The sequence below is a fragment of the Microtus oregoni genome, unplaced genomic scaffold, assembly GCF_018167655.1.
Source record: "Microtus oregoni isolate MIOR12 unplaced genomic scaffold, Mior012 000016F_ref0000370, whole genome shotgun sequence".
Taxonomy (NCBI): Eukaryota; Metazoa; Chordata; class Mammalia; order Rodentia; family Cricetidae; genus Microtus; species Microtus oregoni.
The window spans coordinates 36,167,722-36,188,912 of record NW_024543075.1 but is presented as its reverse complement, the minus strand read 5'-3'; the positions used below and the strand labels follow the sequence as shown (position 1 = coordinate 36,188,912).

The 21,191-nt window shown below is 41.4% G+C and overlaps 1 protein-coding gene across 1 annotated transcript in view; it reads right to left on the bottom strand.

Annotated features, from left to right (window-relative positions):
• The window catches only part of Stk33 (serine/threonine kinase 33), a 172,352-nt gene that overhangs the window by 27,876 nt on the left and 123,285 nt on the right, over nt 1-21,191 (bottom strand). The window contains exons 8-13 of the mRNA XM_041667173.1: nt 19,955-20,042; nt 17,681-17,756; nt 13,269-13,381; nt 12,879-12,964; nt 625-749; nt 552-576 (exon numbers count right to left, since the gene is read on the bottom strand). Coding sequence (XP_041523107.1) covers nt 552-576; nt 625-749; nt 12,879-12,964; nt 13,269-13,381; nt 17,681-17,756; nt 19,955-20,042 — 513 coding nt within the window. The remainder of the gene's footprint in view (nt 1-551; nt 577-624; nt 750-12,878; nt 12,965-13,268; nt 13,382-17,680; nt 17,757-19,954; nt 20,043-21,191) is intronic.

The following is a 21,191-nucleotide window of genomic DNA, read 5'->3' as shown; positions in this document are numbered from 1 at the left end:
CAACATACAAATAATTGTATAATATAATAACTACCTTTTGCACATAGTACATAAGCCAATTCTAAATTCTATAGCTGGGTAGAATACAAAACTTATTAATTTGGAGCCATGGGTGAAATCTGGCATACCATCTGCTTCATCAAAAAAGGCTTAGCTGGAATGAAGTCACGTTCACTCGTGGCTGACTGTGGCAGTGCCCATGCTGTTCCATCAGAGCTGAGGACTCATTACAGAGGCTAGTAAGGCTCCAAGGCCTACAACACTTACTACAGTCTGAGTGTCCTTCATCTGAAATTGCTGGATGTTCAGATTAGGGGCGCTCAATCTGCATGCATCCTCTCACAGAGAAAAGTCAACACCCCCACTCCCAACAGCCACTGATCTTAAATGTGAGGCCCTGCTGCTAAATGGCATGGCTTAGAAGGCAGAAAGACCTCACCTGCCGAATGATGCAGGTCTTTGTTAGCAACTAACAGAGAAATAATGGAGCTGCACCAAGGTGCCCGTGAGCAGCGCTGAGCAGCGGAGCCTGCCACGGTGCTCCTCCCTACCTGCTTTGCCGCCTTTGCAGATGGACTGACATTGATGTCAGGGACCTTTCCCCTGACTTGGCCACTTTTCAACTTTTCCTTCGCAGGCTGCTTCATCTTCTCAGCTGTTGTGGTGTCTTCATCACTTTCAGGGTTATTTTTCCATTCTTTCATCATTTCTAATACATTGGTTGGTCTCACTGAAGAAAATGTATTGCCCTAATATTAAAAACAAATGTTTATGTTATAAACAGTCCAGATAATTGAAAATTTCTTAAACCTTTACAAATATGTTCTCCCCAAATCAGTGATATATGGAAAAATTATAAAGCTAAGTAAGAAGCAAAACTTGCAGTGTCTGTTGGAGCACACTCCCTGCCCCACAGTGGCTCACGGATATAGCATCACTTATGATGTAAATGAGGGTAGAGGAAACCACTCTTGAGCCATCAAGCAGTAAATGTAGCCCGCTTGTGCCAAGGACACAACATGACAATGCTGTGTCAGCCAAGACCCTGATAGCACTGCTCTTAAGAAGCTGGTAAGATACTACCCAAAAGTTAGTGGGGGCAATGCTAAAGGTGAGTCTACAGAACACCGAATGTCTACAAAAGCATCCACACTCGGTTAGTAGGGTAAGCACTGTGTCTAAGAATATAGATCATCAATTTGAAAGCTCTTGCCTGGAATGTTTCTATATAATGTGGCCATTTGGCTATAACTAGCTCAGTGTGCTGTTCCTATCCCAGCTACGACTGTATCAAATCAAGTTAGTTACACCCTAACTCTATCTCCCCAATACTCCATCGAATGTGCCAAGACACACAGATGTAAGCTGAAATGGCGCCTGCTTGACTTAATGCTTTTTTATTCTAATTCAAACTGTTAGAGAACATTTGGAGAGGATGTTTGGATTACCTTTAGGTTAGAAAGAGACCACAGGTATGTAGCAATTCTAAGTAGTCTTTGTATGTAGATTTAAGTGTTATACTGGAATGACACATAAAACCATGAGATGGGGAACATTAAGGGCAGTCATCTAAATATACTGTGGAGGATTTATTGAGTTTAATATAGTCATGGTAAAAATAGACCAGCATCAAGAATAGAATGGCAATAACAAGAGATCATTAGAAGACTGAGTCCCGAGCTCTCTGTTCTGCCTCCTAGGAGGTCAGACCCTTACCTTTTTCCTAGCATCTGTGTACTCTACACTGGCTGTGCTCAGGTCTCCTCTGCCCCGATTTATCTTCCCTTTCTGACAACCATGGCCTACACCACCTTCAAGGCCAATTTAAAAGTCATCTCTATTAGGCGCCATTAGAGCTGGAGCACACACTGGGCTGAGGCAGCAGCCAAGGGAGACTAGAGCCATCTGAAATCCTGATCGCCTCGGAGCGCATTGGATTGAGTTCTGACCTCCAGGGCTTGCAACTTCTTAGATTCATCCTGACTTCTGTCAGAATCCACAGTTCCCAGGATCCTAGACTTTGGATATGCACATCTCGGGCTCAATTTAATATCTCATTAGCAAAGATACAAGATGACATAACTGTCTGTAACCTCAGTCTTGTCCAAATAAATATCCCCAGGTTAACTCTTTGGATACTGTGGATTTCACCCCTCTACTCTCTCTGAACCGGATTTGTGACTTTGTCAAAATAAATATATCAATTTTAGGTGACACATTTTGGGAGATACTACATAATTCATCACGCTCCCCACTCCAACCAGGTACCCACAAAGATCTGGAGCCTCTGTTAGCTCTGACTAAGAACAAAGCAACTCCTAGTCCTGCCAGGCAATTTGCAATGGAAGATACTAAGCGCTGGGACTTGGAAGTCATTCTTTATCACAGGACATGCAGCCTATCCTGACAGGGAGAACAAAGTGAATGCCTGTACCCTGTAATCACCTCACAGATGCCTTAGCAAGACGAGCCCATCTGCACATGACCATGCCCAAACAGACAGTAGCCACGGTGGAGCTCACACGCGGGCTGCATAGTATGACAGCAGCCTACTATACCAATCTGTGCCGTGCAAAGTCCTGATGAGCAAACATTTATTATCACGGTTTGACTAACAGTGTCAGTCTCTCAAGAGCACAGCTCAGACTTCACACACCACGGTATACGAAATGTCATTATATAAATTGCAAACCTCACTGCTGGCTTTGCAGCCCACACCAAAAAGGTGCCCATCACAATCCATGATCAACTGGCTCACTTCTTTCAAAGTGTATCTGTCCCTGGGTACTAGGTATCTGCTGGCCAGTTCATTCACCTGTCTCCTTGTCTCCAGGGAATTAGTCAACAAAGATAAAAGTGTAGCAAAGCAAAGAAAATATTGATACTAAGAGTAAAATTTGAATCAAACAGAGGTAGAATAGCAAAAGAAACAGTTTGTGATGGGGACCCTGACACTCCCTCCACTGCAGCCAAAGGAAGTAGAAGACACAAATTTGACAAGTACCAGAAAGGATGGAAACACTGCTGAGGAAGAATGCTGGCAGAGAACTCCCAGAGAAGTCTCAGACATAGAAAGCACAAGAAGACAATGCTGGACACAGATAAAATGCAGCAAACAGCGGGAGAGTTTGCCGGACTCAACACTGATCCTCACTCCATAAGGTCACTGCTAGGGCAAGAAGGCCGGACTGCACAAACCATTCTTACCAACACCACCACCAACCTCGCCATCATGAATGCTTACAAACAATACCACTAACCTCGCCTTTGTGAATGTTTTACAACACCACCACCAACCTCACCGTCTTCACAGCTCTAAACTTCTATAATGTATGATATGTACATTGGCCTGAATTTATTTCACCTTTATGTACATCTACAATGAGCAGAGTTTTTATATTTAGGGTTTTAACAGAGATGTTTGGACATAGATTTTTTTTCCCCAATTAGTTAAGATCGTGTTGCAGAGTTTCACCCTGTGCTGTCGTTTTACATCCCTGTGTTATCGCATAGAGTAAGGATCACCTACATTCTCTTAAATCCATATCTCCAGGGAGCTTTCAAGTGTCCGGGATCACCTATAAGCCTACCCAAGAGCTCAATGGCTAACACTATATGGTGAGAGCATCTTTGTACTCAACGAAATTGCCCTATTTCTCAATCCGAAGAGATTATAAGGAAAGGAAAGGGATCTAAAATAGAATCATCATCACAAACACTCCACCACTTAGAAAGTTAACTCCTTGCCTCCAGTACTCACTTGTGCTAGCAAGCTTGGACACTTGGACACTGGGAAGTGAAGTCCATGCTGTCTGTGTCTAAAACCCATTCACGGGCTATCACTTCAGGCTTGTTAGCAGTTGAAGGAGAAATTGTATCAGATACTTAGACTAACCAGTAAGTGATGGTCGATAGCTATGGGTGTTCCAGTCTAACAAACTATAAACAAACTAACCAGCTGAAGAAACAAATGAAATGGACTAGAACTGCCAGCAGGCACTAGATTGTATGTCACCTCAGCGCGGCAGTGCTAGCTGAGGAAGTCTCTTTGCTGGCTGAATCCAGGTCAGACATTGAACTCTTCACTTCCGAGACAGCAGTGACCATTTGCTAACTGGAGACTGCCCCAAGTAGAGACCTTTTGGGTTGGAGTATTTCCACTGCACAGCCAACAGGCTAATATGTTTTAGTATGGAAAAACTAGGCAGGGGTGTGTACTCACAGAGAAGCAATGATCATTTGGTCATTGCTAAGGCTTTGATTCTTTGCCTTAGTGGCTAGCCCCACAAATGGAGACTAAGTGGTATTCCCTCATCTAATGAAGTCTGACTTTCAAAGAGTACCTATCATTATTCTGTAAACAGTGCATGTTTAAAAGGACTCTTCATGAACTAGACATGTAAGCTGCAGTAAAATGTGAGAAAATAAAATCGGCAAAGGTGGAGAACATTCTGAAACTTAGGCTTCTCGTCAGTTCCTACTTCTGAAAACATTTCCACTGGTGATGTTACTAGGAATAAATTTTTCAACAAAAAATGAAACACTTTATTAAAAGCATATAAAAGGATACTTAACTTTACAAAATTAACAAAGCCCAGTCCAAAAACTGAGGTATTCATTTTTATATAACAGTTTGAATAAATTAAAATGTGATAACCTGTGTTCATGAGGGTGTAATCAAATTCTATTTTTTTCTTTAAAGATTTACTTTTAGGTGTGTGTGTGTGTGTGTGCATGCAGGTTTCTAGAGTTCAACAGAGTCTAGAAGAGGGCACTGGAGTTACGGGAGCTAGGGGTACAGGCGCTGTGAGTTGCTCAATGTGGGTGCTGAATGAGCACTCTTAACTGCTGAGTCCTTACTCCAGACCCAAAGCGCCATATTTACTTTCTTCTTATAGCAGGCAAATTATTGATAACCTATCAAAATGTGTAGCATGTAGTCTCTCTGACCAGTGATCCCATCATTCAGAACTTATTCTATACATATGCTAACATAGCATAATGTGCAAAACTATATTTATGAGAACATTTACTGAGGCACTGATTTTAACAGGAAAGAAATGAAACAATTTACATATTTCATGCTATAGGGGGAAATTTGCAAAATTATAGAACATCCATAGTTTAAGATACAACATTGTACATTCTTAGGAGAATCTTTCCAATATATATTAAGGGGAAAAGAGCAGTTTACAGACTATGAACCTATTTGTGTAGTGTGAGAGGAAAGAGAGTAACATGTTAATTTTCCTGCTTTGTTCACCATTTAAACCATTTACCACGGGCAACGCTGATGTGGGATCCCCTCTGTATGCTGTGAATACGATTGGTTAATAATGACACTGGCTTTGCCTGATAGGGTAGAACAGAGCTAGGCAGGGAAAACTAAATTGAATGCTGGGAGAAAGAAGGGTGGAGTCAGAGGGAAGCCATGTAGCCCCACCAAATACATACCAAAACTTTGCTAGTAAGTCACTGCTACATGGTGATACACAGTTTAATGGAGATGGGTTAAATTAATATGTAAGGGTTAGCCAATAAGAAGCTAGAGCTAATGGGCCAAGCAGTGATTTAATTAATATGGTTTCTATGTGGTTACTTTGGGACTGAGCAGCCAGGAACAAACAAGCAACTTCTTACTACACGATGCCATGGACTTAATAGAACTAATTAGCAATGTAAGCAGCAGGAAAAAGTATGTGCAAACTGTAGAGAGCCACACAAGCACTGAATGATCAGTCACCACAATGGCCTGGATGGCAACAGCAGCCACTAAGGTAGGCTTCAGTTTTCTGCTTCATGTTGAACACAGTTGGTCCCTTGATTTCTCACAAGTGTAGCAGCAAATGAGTGGATGAGGCTAGTGTTGGTACTCCTAGCCTTCAGGAGGTGGTGCACCTCCAACTGCAGCCCAGAGTTTCCAGTCAGAGGTAAAGCTGAGCCTTCACACCAACACTCTTCAGACTGGGGCATCACACACCTGGCTGTAAGGAGGCTTGCTGAGGAACAGGTGGACAGCCATGGCTTGAGGAATCAGTTTGGGGACCCTCAATCTGCCTGAGCAAGGATTTGTACTAATCCTCTCCATGCTTTCCCCTAAATCAGCTTCTTCCACTTCACAAAAAAAGGAAGGCATAGCTCATGCTATCTTCAATATTACTTTATATATGTGTGTACATATAATCTATATATAATCTATATAGTACCAAAGACAATTCAAATTGTCTGTGTTGGTGTTCAGGAAGCAAATGAACCTAATGACTTGGGGGGAAATCTTTCAAAAGTGAGATGTTTTTATGTCTTTGCCTCCAACAAAAAAAAAAAATGAAGAAAGAACTATTTAAGTTCTTAGAAGGTAGAGCATTTAAATCATTTTTGTGATTTATTTTATTATCTGGTTCTAAATACTTCTTCCTGGGCTTTGGGTACACTGGAACTGCATTTATATCCTTGTTGTCCAAAAATGCATTTCATTATTAATCCAGCCAAAGAATTTCTTCCATTTATCCGCTCAGTTATAATGTAGTGCACTTCTATACAAGAGAAAATGAATACTAAACTGCACCATCCACTTTGTTCCTTCCACCCTGGCTTCCTGAGGGGACTGCCATTTCCTCCATGTCTTGTTTAGATTTTAATGATACCTGTGTGTATTCAAAGTGGAATGTTTCTTTAGCTGTTTTAACTTGATAAAATGAGGATCAGACCTTAGAATTTTTTCTCTTTCAAGGCCATCGGCTACCCTGTCATGAGGAATCATGAATCTTGATTCCTATATTACAACACGTGTGAAAAGTACCTCACGGTGTGGCAAGGGTCTAGATGTGAGGCTAAAACTACAAAAGCTTCTGGGGAAACACAGAAGGTTGTCTTCATGGCCGGGGGGGGGGGGGGGGGGGGGGCAGCTAAAACGTTTCTGTGCAGGGCGCCAAGTCTATTGAGTATTCAAAAAATGGTACATGGAATTTTTACCAAAGTTACAATTATTCACCAAAGACAGTACTAGGAAGTGGAAAAGATACATAACAGAGGGAAAATTATACACACATATATGCATTCGCGTGTGTGCTTATATACAGATAACAAAGGGCTCGTATTCAGAATACATGGAGAACTACAAATCTTTAAGAAAAATACTTTTCATTAAAAATTTATTTTATTTTATGTACATAACTTCTTGCCTGCTTGTATGTATGTGCGCCACGTGCATGTGATGTCCCAGGAAACCAGAAGAAGGTGTCAGAGCCCCTGGAACTAGAGTTACGAAAGGTTGTGAGCCACCATGTGGACACATGCACACGGCACACAGACATACACAGGAAAAAGCTTATACACATTAAGTAAATAAATAAATTTATTTCTTAACAGTTTATCTATTTTGTTATCCTTTACAAGACTTCCTTGCCAGTCTCTGCTCTGCCTTTGCATCCTTGGCTCATTTCCACACCGAGTCTCACTTTTTCAATTGTTTTATATTGGTTTACTCTGTTAGGGTTTCCTGAAATTTTAAGGTCAGGAAATCAGAATGCATTACCTACACACATGTATGAAATAGTCAAAGAAAAATTTAGTAAAACATTAAAACAAGTGTGTTTCTGATAAATAGATTTTTAAAAATTTCAACTTGATGATATACCTTTAAATGGGCATTTAAATCAATTTGTTTATAATTATTTTTAAATTAGGAGATGTTTCTACCATCTGAGTTTGTTATTTCAATTGTCCCTCCGTGTACCTCCTTTTACTCTTTCAGTATTTAAACCCCATTATTTATGTCGTCTCCTTTTCTATCTTTTCAAGAGTCCATGATTTCATTCCCTCTGCAGGGTTCCTAATATGGAGATAATATTCATATTATCTGAACTTTTAATTCTGGATTATTATGAACATTTTTCTCCTTTGGTATTGTTTATTATTTTGATTAGGACACCAATAACCCTTGCTCCAGGTATGTAAAGATACCTATGCATATAGCTCTCTTTAACACTTCCATCAAGTGTGCTAAGTGTGGGCCTAGTGCTAGACTCTCTGAGGTCTTGTTTATTTAAAAATACTTTCACATTTATTTTCATGTCAGTGATCATTTGGATGGATGTAAAATGTTAGGTCTAAAGTTATTTTTCCTTTGATGAACTCAAATTATTATCCCAGTTATCCTCAAATTGCGTATGACTGCTGAGCGGCAGGATGTGATTCCTCCTTACAAATCTGCCTGTGTCTTTACTAGATGTGGAGAACTCACAGACAGACAATACCAGACTGGCCCACAGGTCCCCTTCAGTTTTGAGTGATTATCAGTGACTGAATAATGACTAAATCATGTGTCCTGGTTTATGAGCCTCTTCCTGACATAATTTTATTGAAAGTTTCATTAATTAGGGATGCAACAACATATTCATACATGCATGCATATGTATGGACAGGATAACTTGGAATTCAAGAGAACCATGTAGTAGAATGGCAGAAGGGATTCTAAAATGTTTAGGACAAAAATATATAGGAGGAAAAAGCAGCCCACCACGAGTTAGGTGCCATAACATGTCCGTCCTCTTATGGGTGTGGCTATCAAGGCTAAAGGTCAAAAGCTAGTGTCTAAAACTTGAATAACAATGTGTAAATTAATGGACAAGGGCCCTGCTGGCACAGCGGGAGAGACTTTCCTGGAGCTGGCCCTGAACCTTGGTCACTAGCGCCTCTGCAGACTGTCCCAGAACAAAGTACGTGCTTCAGCTCATGGGGAATGGCTTGTGGAAGAGATCATGTTGTTCATCTTTGTGTCCTGACAGTGCTGAAAATGCAAAGTCCAATGATACTTGTTAAGATCGGGGTCAATATTTAAATGGATATTGACTTATTTAAAATAAGTCATCTTGCAAATTGGCCCCACACACAATTGTTCACTACAGAGTGAAGGTAAAACTCTTTGACTTGGGATTCAGTTCCTTTTCTCCCCTGGTTTCCTTCCCCATTCATTTCCTTCAGCATCTCATCTGCCTGTCAGATTGAACTTCCTGGCTTCATAACATCTGTCCCTCTACTTCTGACCACTTAAAATTCCCTGTGTCTTCTTCCTTGCAATGTGTGCTATATATTGCTTGCTTGCTTGACTAGACTGCAGGTTCCTGACGGCAGACTCCATTTTCATTATCTGGAATTGACCTGACAAGCAGTGAGTGTTGAACAGTAAAGAAACAATAGACAGTTTGTAGTAGGAGCTGACACCTAACGACCCGTGAGGATAAACTTTTGTAGGAGAAGGCCTCACAACCATTGAGAGCCATAGTCCACTGGGAGAATACTAGAAGACACAGCATCAGGACCCGAGGCAGTACAACAAGACCTTGAAAACAGTCTTTTCTTCAGGAGGAGCTACATTACACCACTGAAGTGTTAGTCTACATAATCTTAATCAAAACCCGGAGTCAGATATCGGGGTAAGGACCGGAAAGAGCAGAGAAGCAGGAGCTGTCGCCAGTTGCCTCCTCCCTCCCTCATTCCAGCATCCCACAATTGCTGAGATCCTGTCTTCACCCCACCTTATCACTTCCTGTCTCCACCTCCTGAGTGCTGGGATTGAAGGCATGTGCCCCTACTGCCTGGCTTCTATGGTTAACTAGTGGCTAGGTCTGCCCTCTGATCTCCAGGACAGCTTTGTTTGTCAGAACACAAAATACCACACAACACGACATCATGGGTAGTGTGGTAGGGGCCCTGAAGGGACAGACATATCCTCCAGTTCCAAAGAACAAAGGGGGTTCTGACTTCTCCACACCACGTGATCTAGGCTGGCTACTTGTCAAGAGCACAGGGGCAGAACTAGGTAGGACCACAGATTTATCCTGGAGCTGCTGGAGGGAGAGACTACACGGCCCACAGTACAGCATCCTTTCTTACCAATCCTGCATAAGAGAGAGCCACGGGGGGCTGGGCCCGGTTTCTAGGAAAGAGGGGGAATGCTCGTGGGTCTGTGACCTAGCAGCATGTATTAAAAACATATTGAAGGGTTTACCTTTGAAAGAAAAATTCTAGTAATGTTCAGAACTGGAAGCTATTCCTTTTAAAGCCACAGAATAAAATAATTCTCCTAATATATATTCTCTTTATGCCAGTTGTCTTCATATGTAAGGTCCCTGGAGATGTGTTTTAAAATATAAATTCTTGGTGTTAACCTGTGACCTAGGGACTTGAAGAAAGTGAGAGGCCACAAAAAAGGTTTAGTAAGAAGTGCCCATTTCCTGATCTGATGCTGACAGGAAAGAAACAGCAGAAGAGCAGGCAGAAGATTCCAGCGCATTCCTAGTCAGAGGAGGGCTCTTCAAACCCTGCCCCTGACGATGGGCACCTTGGCTGCTGCTTTTCACATCTACCATTCAGCCTTTGGAACCACGGTGGTACTTAGCATTTATTTGAAATTCTGTTCACTTAAATGTATAGAAAAAGAAATAATTCTTTTTCTTGGGATACTTTTAAGATATGTACCATGGTCCAAAATGCACAATACATAGGCTAAACTACAAAGACTTTTTTGTGTAATAAAGCTCTTCAAAAAGAACCTGTTACCAAGCATAATGGTATTAGGAAAAGCAGGCTCTGTACGAAGCAGTGAGGCTCTGAGGGAACCGTCTTGCTCGCTTTAGACGATTTCAATCAGCACATGAATTACAGGAAGGGAAACTTCAGTGTTAGGAAGAAACGAGTCATGCCTCTCAGAAGCCTGGAAAATGCCAGCATGCTAAGCTTCGTGCACTCAACTAGGAGAGTCCAATATAGCACTCAGTATCTGTCGCTTTTCAGCCATTTGGCAAAGGCTTCAGAGACACAAATGTTAGAGACTCGAAAATGGAGACTTCTGGAAAAATGACCAAAGCCAGAAATAAAGCTGTACTAATTAGAAAACAAATAATTAAATGGCCAAACCCGAATGCTGTGTGATGCTGAAAAGAGACAACTTTCTAAAGCTGCCATCTGTTTTACAACTCACTTTCCCATACTACAGATCTACTGCGTACTTCTCACAATGATCTAGCTGCTGGGCCAGAAATAATTACGGCACAGAATCCGGGAAGGGATCAAAATAGTTACAGAAGAGGGCAGATACATCATATTCTTGAGAGAAAACTATGTTTTAGCCTTAAAGAAAAAGAATTGCTATTCAAAGAAATGGTTCCAAATTGTAAAAAGAAAATTAGAGAATTTTAAAACTGCTACGACAACATATTTATGGCATCTAAACTTCTGTGGGACTCTTCTAGACGCTGCAGTGTTAACAGCATGCTGAGGCCTCTTCTGTCTTTGCTTGATTCCTAATTTATCTCTTAAGCCTGTGGTTTTACATGGCATCTATGTATTCGTGGTTCTCCAGTTTATAACAGAACAGATCCATATCTACTTGTCTATCACATAACATTTTAAACATCACCTAAATCAGACCTCTTGATTCACCACCCATGTCCTACAGGGAGAATCTACTCTCCATAGCTGTCCACATCTCAATGAATGGAACCACGCTCAACCAGCTGGAACAAACACCCAACCGCTGAACTACAACACAGCCCTTTCACTCACACGTCTAAATCCTGTATCTCACGTGTGTTTCTCTTTGTTTCTGTTGTTGCTACCATATCCAAACTGCTACCACCTCTCAGAAATGATGCCTCAATATTTACCAAATTCTCTGTCTCTAAGTCATTGTTTACCTAATGCCTGGAATGACTTCAAGAATAAAACTACACACATAATTTTCATTTCAAATATAATTGTATTTGTGTTCTTGGTACCTAGAACAGTGACTAGATATATGTTTAATTTTCAGTGGATACTGTCAATAATGATTTCATATAATGCTAATAACTTCTAGTATCAAATCTCATACTTTTCTTGCTATCTCTATCGATCTAACGACAGTGAATTGTTTACTCAAAAGAAATCACTCATTATTAACTGTTCATTGATAATTGTAATAACTAGGATTAGGCTTGCTTGCATATTCCAAAGTACCCTAAAGATAAAAAGAAATTTACTTTCTGCTAAAACAAAAAGTTCCGGAATGATTGGCATGGTGACTTTGTGCACTATGTGCCTGGCACCCCGTATTTTATTGTTGTTCACCAGCCCCAACACAGTTGTAGTTCTACTTTGCTGTCCAGGATGGCAACCCAATCACCAGCCATTATATTCCAAGTCACCAGGAAAGCAGAAAGGCCTGAAGAATGCCATGGCTGCTCCATGTAGGAGGGGACTGCATACTTCCTTCACATCTCAATAGCTGTCAGCGGTGACTAATGTAGAAAACTGGGGACTAAAGACACACTTATAGCAATGTTTCCAGCTAAAGATTCAAGAGAGGCTCGCCCAAATTCCAGCTGTGACTGGTCCTGTTCTAGCATAGCAATGCAGAGGTCAAAGTGTCTGCATCAGGGTTTGTAGTCTAATGACGGAGAGCAACATGCAAACAAACAAACTAAAGAGTTCAGCCCAGGTGGTAAAGACACTGGAAGCGTGTTTTCCAAGGTTCCCCGAAGACTCTCTGTACTCAAAGGACTGAGAGCTTTAACTGGGTTTAGGGCTTCACATCTGGATGTCCTGACTGCTTCACTCTGCACAGCTTCTAAGACAGTCCTCAGCTCTGTTCTGCTGGACACGAAGCCTCTGTGACAAAGGACAAACAAAGTTCATTTGAATGCCTATAAATACGCACGAGCAACTGTGGTGACAGTCGGAACCATTTGGAACTGCCCATTTCAGAAATGTGTCGAGACTCGCCACTCTTTTCAACTTGTCAAAGGATGGGACTAATTGACTGTTTCAAGACTCTAAGACTGGATAAAAAGAGTGCTGTCAGAAAAAAAAGGTTTTTAAAAAGGAGTACCATAACTTACTGTCAACCAGTAGTTATCCAGGAGTTCCTTAGCTGTGATTCTGTGAGCAGGGTCTACTTTCATAAGTTGTTTCAGAACGTTTTTTGCTGCAAATAAAGGGGAGAAAAACCTTGAAATCTTACTTCTCTTAACCTCAGTTAAAGCCACACATCATCTGGACATGGTTTCCACTTAAGTTTTTAGTTGGTATTTTTTGTTTTGTTTTGTTTTGTTTCTGGAAGTTTTGACCATGAACAATCACAGTGAAGATATCACTATTTATACAAGCAAATATCATTGAATATAAAGTAGATTTTTATGATTAACCAGAGATTTACAAAACTTTTACTAGTAGTCAATTTTCTTATATTAATTGTTTGCTTTCGTAAACAATAACAAACCTATACTCACCAGAATCACTTACAGAATCCCAGACCGGATCTTCGAACTGTAGCTCTCCCTTCCTTATTAATTCAAAGAGCTTTTCCTCCGAGTTTGCCAAGAAGGGTGGCTCTCCACACAGTCTAAACAAAGGCAGCCATTTGTTCAAATGCTTTCAACGTAAGATTATTAAAACATAACCTTCTGCACGACTTAGAAGCAGTGATGCTTTGTAGGAAAGCAACAGATGGAAGAGGAGAAGGGTCCTCTCTGGCTAGAGAGTGGAAGCAATGGGGCCATGCAGCTCAGTGCTGGTATCAGCTCAGTAGGCACTCACCGAGACCAGAGATCTACAAATGCCCCAGGATTCTGCGGGTGAGGAGACACTGGGGTGCAGGAAGGTGTGCGAGGGTTGAGTGCATAGTAACAGTGGCAGGTGTAAAGGAAGGCTGCCCCTTAAAACCCATACTATACACCAGATCACAGGAGCACATAAAGGGTCATCAGAGACTGCCAACACTCCTAAGAGTTTAATAGGCTAGGCCACAGTTTTGTCTGTGGAAAATACTATATCAAATGTTAGTAATGGTAACAATAAAATAAAATAAAACCAAAGAATAACTCTGGGAATTCTCTAGGTTCTGAGTCTCAGACAAAAGGCATTGAAACAGGCACAATTGTGTCATTAGTATTCAAAAGAAGGCCAGGACGTAAACCATCAGTGAGAAAGGGCAGATGCTGGGTAAACACCAAGCCAACACCAGCACAGCCCAAGCACACGGGGCTGCCTGCATCTGGAGCACAGGGATTATTTCATTGGTTTCTTTTTAGCAAAGCTTGGGGCAAAGCAACCAAGCTGAGTCCAGATCTAGGCCAGAGCTCTAACAGGATGCTTCAGAGTTGAGTCCAGGGTACATTCTCAGTAAATGTTAACCTAACCATCAACAACAATCCCAACATCTAAGGACAGCCCTGAAGACAGCCGGCAGGTAAGTCCAGGGATACCCAGGCAGAACTTGGGACAGCAATGCCTCAACGCTCAGGCACAGCCCTTCCCCCTTTACTGAAAACAGAATGGCATTACTCCATTACGCTTGCCAAGGTACAGTCTATTCTCAGTATAATAAAGTCTAAGTCTTTTATATTTTGTATTTTTACTGACTTTCTTCAGTTCTATTTTCTAAGTTTTACTTTAAAGATCCAATTGTGAACATTTTCTGATCAAGCTAAAATTTGGTATTTTATGACAATGACGATGACAATGAAGGAACTTTGCAGGCAGTCAAGGACACAGTCTGGGGCAGAGAGTTTCTCCTGCAAGAATTTCTTGTTAGGGGATCAGGAGTTGTCAGGCTGTTGTGCAAACTCTTACTTTAATACTTTTTATTTTTCAAGCTCATTCTGACACTTTTCTTCTTACTTGGTTCACTACTGCTTAGTTTTAAAATGGAATTTTAAAAGCCATAGAACACAAAAAGAAACTAACCAGAAAAATGGTTGTCTGGACATTTGCTATCTGTTCTAAGCAGTGCAGGCCAGCCAAGGCCCAGCTCATTGAGCCTGTTATCAAGCAGAGTTATGCACGGTCCCCAGTCTCTTCGCAGCCTCTACGAGCAACTATAGCTTAAGGGCTAGATTTTAAATTTTCCACTTTTTTCTGTCCTTTGCAATTTTATTTACGCAAAATGTATCTAATGGTTGGTCAATCAGCAGCATATGGAACTTTATGACAGCAATTTCCTAGCGCGTCCAGAAAAGAGAGTCTAAGACATGAAAAATGCCTCCTAAAGCTGCCTGTTGTTTTCTGTTGCGTTAATAAGAATCAGGACAGCAGAGGAGAGGAGCCAGAAAGAGTATTTATTTATGTTAATTTCACCTTCAGAACGTATGCTATCATTGTCCAATTAAGTAGAAACGAGTCTGAGTTAACTGATAAACAAGGAAGAAACCCTCACGGAGAAGGGAATGCGCTGTGCTGGGGACGACTAAGGGAACTGTCGATGGCTGCCACAGGGCTCAGCCCTGGTGAGCTACGGGAGAATCCTCTGTGAACGAAGGACGATGCCATTACACTGACGTGCAACCACACTCTGGAGCAGTAACATTCCAATTAGATATTTAAGAAAGAGGGGGAAATGAAAGGTGTGTGATACACTTGCTTTCCTCAACAGCAAATTCAAAGAGTAGAAAACACCATATGGATTATGTGATGATTCATTATGCCGATTAATATGGACTTTTATAGACAGTCTTAAGAGAATGAAAGACGTATTTAAATAGTTGCATGTTAATTAAAGACTAAACTCAGGATTTTTGCCCCATGGTTCTAATCGGCACAAGCTTTATGAATCCATTCATACTTCATGCTGTCTAAGCAACGACGCATGTGGACCAGCCCAGTCTCAGCCGCAATCACATCATCTGGCTTCTACTGCCTGTGTCTTCCAGTTCACACAACTGTGAAAATGTAACTACAGTGATGTTAGTATTTAGACATGATACGGAAGAGCAAAATCTCCAACATGACCATAAAACTAATGTTGCAGCAACGCTAAAGCATTCAGAATCACTAAAGACAGAACAATGGTCACTAGCAGAACACCTCTCAGAAAATTCACTTAATTTAATTTAACAAATGTATTGAGCACTGAATATGGTCTGACTGTTATATCGGATGCCGGGGATGCAAAGATGAATAATTTGAACTGTCTTTCACAGAACTTAAAACAAGGAAAGTAGATATGATAAATAGAATATTGTAATATTACCATGTAATTTGGTTTTTTAGAATGTTATTATTCACTGGGCGGTGGTGACATACACCTTTAATCCCAGTACTTGGGAGGTAAAGGCAGGCAGATCTCTGAGTTTGAGGCCAGACTGGTCTACAGAGTGAGTTCTAGAACAGCCAGGGCTATTACGCAAAGAAACCTTGTCTCAAAACAAACAAACAAACAAAAAAAAGTGTATTGCTCACTTATCACAATGAGTACTATCAAAGGTACACATTGTAAGCAAAACTTACTGCTTATGTTTCTATATTAGTATTGTTATTGTTATATTGAGACAGAGTCTCGTGTGCCTGGAGCAGACTATATAGCCAAGGGAAACTAAGTTCTGATCCCCCGCCTCTGTTTCCCTAGTGCTGAAACTGCAGGCATGGACCACCACACCTGGTACATGCAATGCCGGGGATCAAACCAGGGAGTCCTGCGTGCGAGGCAGGCACTTTATCAACTGAACTAACATCCCAGTCATATGGTCTTAATTTGAAGGTTATTATTTTGTATGATTTTTAAAAAAATGATGCCTTAAATCCTCTGTGAAATTCAGAAAAGGTTTATACATAGTAAATATATATCTAAATAGAAAGCTCTAGTGTATGGCCAACATAGGAGAAAAGTTCACAGAGAGAGTATGCACTCATGACACAGACGTTTGTGCTTGCACACAAACACATACCGACAACATGCAATGCAGAAGGTGAGAAAGGCAGGCACATGAAAACACACATGCAGCCCAAGCCTGGGAAAGCAAGCTAGAGCGAGGTTGTGAGCGATCTGCTCAGACACAACATGCCAGATGATCTGGTAATTTTCTAGAGCAAGGACCAATTATCAATCAGAGAGCTTTAGTCCAGAAAGAGTATGCTGCAGACAACCACCGTGTGAGCAGTGCAATCGGCAGATAGAGTGGAAGATGAACAGAAGCAGGAGAGACAGCCAGAAAGATCCCGATCTGATAAAGCCAAAGAGGGAGGAGTAGGTTGGGATTTGACTGAATCATGACAGCAAGAGGGAAGGAAGAGCAAGAATTACCGAGGCTTTCCTGGTATTCGGGGATCTAGGTGACCTCCACCCAACTGTGCCCACGCCCCACTGTGTCTGTGCCCGTGGGTGGCTCTAGGGCTAGGTGGCCTACTTCCCTACTACTGATGGGCTACAGTGAAGCTCTCAGCCTCGGCAAGGGATCAGGAAGGACAGATTCTCACTCGTATATGTGGGACACTCTTGCATTTGTAGATCAGTGCAAACACAACTGAAGGCCATGAGTTATAGCACTAAATAAATACTTAGGTGGTCATCCTGAAGGCTCGTGAGGGAGCGCTCAGGGCGGGGCAGCAGCCGGACTGGATTTCAGATGACACCTTTAGAAATATATTGTCTAGTTTTCATTTAAAATCACAACAAAGAGGACCCTAAGAGAGACCTACATGGATCTAATCTACATGGGAAGTAGAAAAAGACAAGATCTCCTGAGTAAATTGGGAGCGTGGGGACCATGGGAGAGGGTAGGAAGGAAGGGGAGGGGAGAGCAAGGGAGGGGAGTGGAGAAAAATATATAGCTCAATAAAAACAATTAAAAAATAAATAAAATAAAATCTATGTTGATCTACGGTCAGAGGCTCCCCTTTTGCTTACATGGACGAACAGGCTACTTACAAAAGGTACATTATGACACCTATGCTCCAAATGTCACACTGCTGGCTGTACTCATGGGCATTGATAACCTCTGGTGCTGCCAAATAAGCAGAAACAAAATAATATTAATAATACAATAAATGACTTTTAATTGCTTAAATACAAAGCATAAAAATGTGCTGATGTGTTGTAAATTATTCCTCCAGAGGGAAAGAAAAGAGCCAACAGCAGATGCTGAATGAATAATGTACAGGCCTCCCAACTGATGGCACCAAGTCCTCACTCCTATCAATTAGTCCCTAACGGGACAATGGCAGAAACTGCACTGCTAAATGTGCAGTTCTCTATTCTTGCAAAATGGCAGGTGATCTTACAAAGCTTCTGCAGTTATAACAGAAGACAGTAATATCTTAGACTTTCCCTCAAATATAAGGAAACACACAACTTAAGTAAATATTATTTAAATCAAGGCCAATATGTACAAATCTGGATTCATAGAAAAACTAATATTGTGGTTATGAATCACGTCAGTAGAATAATGAAAATAATTATGAAATCATAGCACTATAATGACAGAATATGTATTATTTGCCACATTTTCTAAGTAAGAAAACCGAGATAGAAAGCACGTTCACATAAGACTGGGTCAAAACACCAGCGAATCCCAGTGCAGCATGAGGCTCCAAGTATGTGCGACTCAATTCCTGGCTCTCTGACTGACAAAGGTGTTCACAGCAGGGTCCCTTCAAATAGTCTCTCAAAGTAGCACCGTGCCTTTAACCTTAAGATGCCACATGCTTTAAAGTTGAGGTTTTAGGGCTTTGTTTTCCAGTGAGTGGCTTTTTAAAAACCAGTATGATACTGAGAAATGGTCTATTCTACTTTTACACATATAAAAAAAAAAAAACAGTCACAAACTCAAAAATAAGATACATGTTTAGACTTTAAAAGAACATTAAAATTTACAGTGTTTTTATAATAAATTGTGCTCAGAATCCTATGAGCCAGTCATGTAGGCATTTGATACCCTCTGTCAATGAAAGTAAAAATCATGGAGACCTAGCTACATTCGCACGCTGCAGAATGCTTCCTATGGGAAATCTGCATTCTTATTGAGAAAGCACACCAGTCTCCTCCACTAACACACTGGCTATATGCATGTAATGCTCTCACATGTGAGTGCACACTCTCCAGCATGCATACACTCAGACGCACACACACACACACGCATACACACACTTTTATAACAGATTCTAAAAGTAAATGGAATTTTATCTTCCCCACTCTCTATGATTAAAGGAATTGAAAACAACAAAAAGAAGCCAAAAGATACACGGGAGAATGAGAAAAGGCTAAACTATAATAGTTCACAAATTAAATAATTTGTCTCCAAATAATTGAAAATTTACACCATTTCTCTTTTTGCAATTGTTGTGTGTGTTTGCAGTCTTTAGCTGCATGTAAAACTTTAAATACAGAACCAGCAAAGCGCGAGCTGCTCCATGGCCATGTGTCTATCATGGAGGCAAATTCTGAGTGAGATCCAGTGAAGGCCGCCTGACCGCTGCACCACAGCAGGGCCAGGCCTCCTGGCCTCCACTCTGTCAGTCTTCCTAATTACCAGGGGCATTTCTACGTGCACTGTCATTGCAGCCCTCGGGGAAGCAGAAGCCAGAATATCTGTGCCAAGGAGCCATTTAGGAAGTCAGCAAAGCTCCACAAACCATCTGTCTTCCCTCTTGTTCCCCCACTTGTTATCAGTGTAGACAACTAATAAGCAGGCATAAAACTCAGGGTGCTGGGATATATTTTCCCCATGTAACCACAGACCAGATGTCTTTTGCCAATGGGAGGATCTGAACAGAATCTAAAGTAGCCTTTTCCTAAGTAAGATAAAACAATTTAAAAACTTTATGCATCAAGGAGGCAGGAAAAAGCAATGAACAAAGTATACTTTTCAGCCATAAAACAGATAAACTACTGATACAACATGCATAAAATAGCAAACTCGTTCTGTGGAACAGAAGACACAAATAAGTACCCACTGTATGGTTCAAGCACAGATAAGTTCAGAGATTGGGAAGCCTGAGAAGTACTGGGATGTGAGAGGGAAATTGGTGGGAAGAGATATAAAATAATAAAGTGCTGTGCACGCATTGGCATGGCGATTATATAAATCGGAGCTCACTATGTAGCCCATCAATCCTCCTGTCTCAGCCTCCCGAATGTTGGGGTTGCGGGTATTGGCTACCCCTCACTTCAGGTGTTCTACCTTTTCTGCATCTTCTCACTTACCCATATAGATAGGAGTGCCACACGTGGTCTGCATCATGCCTTCGCTCCTGGAGCCATGCTTCCTAACCGCCAAGCCAAAATCAGTCACCTGAGAGCAGATACACAGGCTCAGCCACCCAGTGACTTCCAGCCACAGTAACTACATTTAATCCTCACTTCTTGGGGATGGACTTTTCCTTGTGTTACTACTAAAAACCTGACTTTCCCTTGCTGCCCAACCTCTCTGAGTGCAGAGAAACTTGGTAGAGAGAACCCAGGATGTTGACTGTTCATGCTTTTTATTAATTCTTTTGGTAAAGATTTTTATAAGTTAATGCTTATAGGCTTTCATTGCAAAAGCCTAGCCTTGGAATGTGTTATCTATTTCTCTGATCCTGGAGTTATGGTCCAGTAAAAGCAGAGTTTAAATGAAAATAGTTACCAACACTAAGACTCCTTTTTAACATGTATAACCAGCAGTGCTTGTTTTCCCTTACTACTATTTCCTTTGTGAGGACCAAGTATACTAAGACATCTGCTACACTACTTGAAATGAAGCAAATTAGCTAACTCACTCCAACATGACCTGGCCACAGCCGGCCTGAAAGCCTTTTGCTGCAACTTCAGTCTCTTGCTCCATTCTAAATCTTGGTAATTACACCTCCAGTTACTAAATATTTGTCACGTACCCTCGGTTGTCTCTCAAACGGAATGCCCTTGCCCCACAGCAGAAACAAAGGCGCATTCACGGCGCATGCAAACAAAGCATGGATTCTTTGTTCACACTGAATGCAAACGTCAGGGCCTTACAAAGTGCAAGGAAATGATTTTAAGTACTATGTGACTTTACCAAACCAGCTCTCTTTTCCTTTCATAGAGTCTCACTCTGCAGCCCAGGCCAACTTAAAACTCACTATGCAGCCAGGCTTGTCTTAAACTCATGGCAATCCTTCGGCTTCAGCCTCTCCATGCTGGGAATACAAGTGTGTATCAGTATGCCTTGAATCAATTGCTGTCCATAAATAGCCCACGTGGAGCGTAATATCTGTCTCTCTCCACACAACATCTCTACAGACACAAACATACTAAAGCCTTCATGACCCAGTTCCATTACTCGGAGAGAACTGAGTCTCTCGTTTGCCAAAAGTTAACTGAGCATGCTCTGTCTCAGGCACTCCTCCACATTCCAACAAAGAATAAACTGATGCTCTTGCCTGCATGGAGTTCACAACGAACTAGGAAGAACATTCTCTGAGGG